The sequence below is a fragment of the Nicotiana attenuata genome, chromosome 11, assembly GCF_001879085.1.
Source record: "Nicotiana attenuata strain UT chromosome 11, NIATTr2, whole genome shotgun sequence".
NCBI lineage: Eukaryota > Viridiplantae > Streptophyta > Magnoliopsida > Solanales > Solanaceae > Nicotiana > Nicotiana attenuata.
In genome coordinates this window covers 50,664,129-50,668,888 of record NC_031999.1, presented here as the reverse complement: position 1 = coordinate 50,668,888, position 4,760 = coordinate 50,664,129, and the positions used below count along the sequence as shown (strand labels likewise).

Sequence of the window (4,760 nt, the reverse complement as noted above, 5' to 3'; positions counted from 1 at the left end):
AACCCGACCTATGTACACCCCTAGTTGTAGGTTGACTGATAGAAGTGTATACCTCCTAGGCTTAGGATTACTTTTGTATTATCTTATCATGGTTCTTTATTAGTACAGGCTGCGTCATTAGCGCTCGTTACCATAGTGCATTGTTGTTACCATTGTTTGCTACTTGGCTGCTTTATTTATCTCCACTGTTCCCTTAGCCGAAGGTCTATCAAAAACAACCTCTTTATCTTTATAAGATAGGGGTAAAATTTGCGTACACACTACCCTCCACAAACCCCATTTACAGAATTAGGGTTTGTTGTTGTCGTTGTTGTTAGCTATAGAATCTGTCCGTCGATAATTCATGTATTTATAAGTAGTGATTATGTGCAGATTGATAACTACAAACACTCTTCTCTGCAATTCTTCTTGATCCTCACAAAAACTCATTTGACAATTCCTGAAAAATTACAGTAGGAAACATAAATGTTTAAGAAGCAAACCTTTTACTTAAAAGACCATTACAACTCCGACTTGTTTGTGTTATCTTTTGAATTCTCTCCACTACTTAGAATCCGCTTGTCCAACAAATTTCTTGAGCGTTCGAGTGTATTTATGGCATAAAACAACTCGCATTACGAGTCTACTAAACATGCTAATTTTGCCCGTACCGAGACCAATATTTGGGCGTAAAATGAAAATCTAATGTGGTCTATTGGCAGAATCACTCCCAGAACAAGAAATTGAAATATTGGCCTTACACGTTGAAAAGGTGAGCAAGGGAGGGATTCTGGTCGATTTATTATCTTGAAATTGGAAGTAAAGTCAATGTATTGGGTTCACAGGTTTCTTCAAAGGATTTCCTAAAAGCTGTTGTTTATAACGTCTAAACTTAATTATAATTAATGTGCAGCGTTACTTTGTTGATAACTAACCGATGCGAACAGCAGAATTTAATTTGGGAGCGTTATGACTTCTAGACTTCTCGAAATAAAATGAAAGGAAAATTTATCAATTCACCACATTTTGTTCTTGCATTATTAACTATACCAAATATACTATCATTATTATATACTATCATGGTATCATGGCATCTTAGCTAAGTGAACACTTCGTGTTAGTCGTCGTGATGGGCTCGAGACTATCATTATTATAGGGTGAAAAGATGCATGAAAAGTTGCAAGAGTGCGCAAACTGATAGGATAATGGGAGTAATAGCAAGATTAGTTTCTTGGTAACTTTTTGAACTTTAGCACTACAGAGCTGAGCGTTTGCGGCACGTGATTCAGTATAAAGCTGCACACAATAGACTCTTATAAGACCCTTCCCCAGACCCCGGGCATAGCGGGAGCTTAGTGCACCGAACTATCCTTTAATGCAGCCAAAAACTCTCTTGCATAAGAGCTGTTTGCTTCACAAACTCAGGTCGTCATGCACATGGGATCTTGAACTACAATTACAAACTACTACTAATAAACAATTACACTCATTGTTTACACTGCTAAGTAAATGTAACTTGTAGCCTTTCATAAGTCGGATACATCTCATCCTTGAGGCAGAAGCAAGATAAGGAATTTGAAGTATCCGAGTCTTGGTACTTCAATAAAACCTAATTATCAGAATGATACACGAGGGAGAGAGGCGTACATATAGAACATCACACAAACAAAATGTCGAAAAATAAATGACTTGACGAGAGAGAGAGATCGCTATAAAGGAACTTAACATAAACAACTATTTTTATTGAACAGGATGATGACCACAAAACTAGATCAAACTAGGATCATCAGCATGAAATACAGATAATAAAGAATGAAACTATTAGCACTAGGTTATCACCAAGAACAAAAAAAGGCATCACCTCCAAGAATTTCTACATTCTTTTCCTAGTATGTACAATTAGCCTACCGCCCCAACGTAATTCCATCTGCATACTCCCCGATTCTGCAGGATAATTGAAACGAATTAAACCAGAAAAAAGAAGTTAGGAAGGATCAAAGACAGAAAAGGAGTAGCAAGAGCATGCAGTTCTCGAGATTACCTCTCTCAATAATAAAAGAGGAACACTGGGAAGCATTCAAACCTACACCAACGTATCTCCGGTTTTTCCACAGAAAAAGTACATCGTCTTTATACAGTCAGATAACTGATTTCTCGCTCCCCAGGATCTTCAATCTCGGCCAAGCTTTGCCATGATGATGTTTTCATATAAGAGTACATTATTTCAGACTATGCAGAATGGGTCAAGTTTTCTCTGAATGACTCGTTTTCTGATTCTCCAATGCTTCCTTCTCTGCTTTCTTTCTCTCAAACTCAATCTGCTTGCGATTTTCCTCTAGGGCTTGATTAAACATCCTTCGGAAGTTTAGCAACGTTGAGATAACTAGGGGGAAAAGAAATGGAGTTAAGTTCACATGACAACAGGACGCACTTTGCATGGTCTGTATCAATGTAGAATAGTATAATTGAAAAATTTTAAGCCATACAAACGAACAACACGGCTATAATTCAAAAAATTTAAGCTATACAAACGCACAACACCGCAAGGCACTGAATAAAAGCATCAGATAGCTGCGATAATGTCGCAGAAATCTGAAGCACAGAGAACACAAATTAAAGCTAGGAAGCTGACAAGTTATTTGATCAACCAAGCTATCTATCAGTAAGACCAATTATATATCTTCTTAAAGAAACAAACGAGAATTAGAGCCAATTAGTAGATAACAACTTAATCAACATCGTTGTTGCATTCAACTTTTCTTATATAAGGACGATGACTTATCAAACATTACCTTGTTCAAAAGGGCAACGAGCTGGGTCTTCTCCAAAGTAAAGAATCAATGAATCAACATTTCTACCCTGTTAGGTACAGAGAAAGGCACACCATTAGGAACATCTTAGTGTTGGACAGACACAAAAAGACCACATTGTTTCTGTTACAAATAACACCTACCACACCAGAATAAAGTTGAGCCAAGGACCTCACTTCACCTTCAGCATGACAAAGGAAATCCTTCAAAGCCTGGAAAATGGCAGTTATACCAATCAATTAGAATATTCATCATCTACTTTCTAATTTCTTTCTTCTTTTTAATCAGGTGAAAATTTGGTAAGATCCACCAAAGTGGGTAGCCTTAAACGGATGCGTCTAGTCTACTTTCTGATTTCTTTAGTTCTCCCACCAAAACATGTACCAATAAAATGTTTCAAGATTTCTTTTTTATTTCCCTTGGCTATCCAAGTGAAAATAAAAGGAATAAGAAAAAGTTAATAAGAGGATTCCCATCCCTATGGCAAGGACACGTGAGTGCTTTTCTCTCGTCTTTACCAAGAAAGATGAGAAAGGATGATCAAGTTACTATGCTTAAACATGACATGCAATAAAGTGAAAGAAAGAACTTCCATACTTTCATCTCAAGACACGCAATTATCTTGGACCAATGAGGAAACGAAACTAAACTATGCCTGGGACATCAATGACTTGGAACCAAAATTCCAAGTCAATTAGGGCTTTCCACAGCATATTCACTCACCATTATAAAACTCCCTTGAAAGCATACACCATGTCAGCAATGATACAGGTCACTGTGTCTTATGGGAGCAAAAGTAAATGGCTGGCTGTTTCAGGTCTTAAGCAAAAGATTGAGAAAAGGGAGGAGCTGGGACGAAAGAGGAGTAGAGAAGGTCAGTGTCAAACCTCAAACGTGATTTTTCCTTGTTTCTTTTTAACATGTAAAACACTTCAAGAGGTGAAACAGATTCAGATTGAATAGCACACACATATAGAGTAGCTATGGTCGTTTCTACCAACAGTTTGAAGGCTGCAAGCCTGCAACTAGACTCACCTCCCTGAAGACTGCAACTTAAACTCACTTCTGAACTCTGGACAATATGTTGGAAATAAAATTTTCCTATGTAATTTGCAAACGAATTCCATTAATCTAATTCATTAGCTTCCCACATATTCTAAATCAAAACGAAGTGAAAATTCTCTGCAAAACCAAAAATTAAATGATATTCCCCAAAAGGAAAAGGGGGTTACAAGAACATCCCAAAAGGTTCAAACAATATTACTAAGTCGATGGCCATAGCATCAGCATCCAGATCCACCAATATTGTGAAAGTGTGGCTGATAACTGTTGCATATTCATTGATTTCGCAAAATACAAAATGTTTTACGCTCCGGAAAATCCAGTCAAGAAATTCGTCTTCACAGCAAAATATTAAAAATACAAAAGAGAATTCTTGAATTCAGCAAATAGGTTTTCCATTAATTCAAAAGTCATATTGTTCACTTTCTCCTGAAATTAACCAAGAGATTCAAAAAAGCAGCAATCCTGCAAATCCCCTTCTCTTTAGGGCCCAAAATCATTTTATCCAACTTGTCATCACTTGGAGCACCACTTAATGCATATTTTGGATAGTTTGGCTAGAAATCAAATCACAGATGTCCTAAAGGAGAACAACTTCAATATCTACTGTAATATCAGTTTCAGTGGAGGATGAACTTGGTAAATGATGTTGCTAGCATATTGGACTTCCTAGACTCCTACCATATAACTCCTTGGTGCTACATTTAAAAAAAATGGATTCTACTCAGAAACACGGAATGCTCATTAAGTCGAATTGAGAGCAGAACAAATAAAATAAACAGTAGTTCTCATTGTTGGCACACAGGTGAAAGGAAGAGAGACCTTGTTGTCCTTTACATCTATAACTTGTCCATCCAAATGAAGCACAGCATTAAACGAAAATAAGAGAAAAAAGCAGCACACCTGCCC

At 37.0% G+C, this 4,760-nt stretch overlaps 1 protein-coding gene across 1 annotated transcript in view; it reads right to left on the bottom strand.

The window, feature by feature from the left end:
- The window catches only part of LOC109234887 (formin-like protein 18), a 16,100-nt gene continuing 13,023 nt past the window's right edge, over positions 1,684–4,760 (bottom strand). Inside the window, exons 15-18 of the mRNA XM_019400928.1 lie at positions 2,933–3,001; positions 2,772–2,838; positions 2,021–2,362; positions 1,684–1,923 (exon numbers count right to left, since the gene is read on the bottom strand). Coding sequence (XP_019256473.1) covers positions 2,223–2,362; positions 2,772–2,838; positions 2,933–3,001 — 276 coding nt within the window. The 3' untranslated portion in view covers positions 1,684–1,923; positions 2,021–2,222. The remainder of the gene's footprint in view (positions 1,924–2,020; positions 2,363–2,771; positions 2,839–2,932; positions 3,002–4,760) is intronic.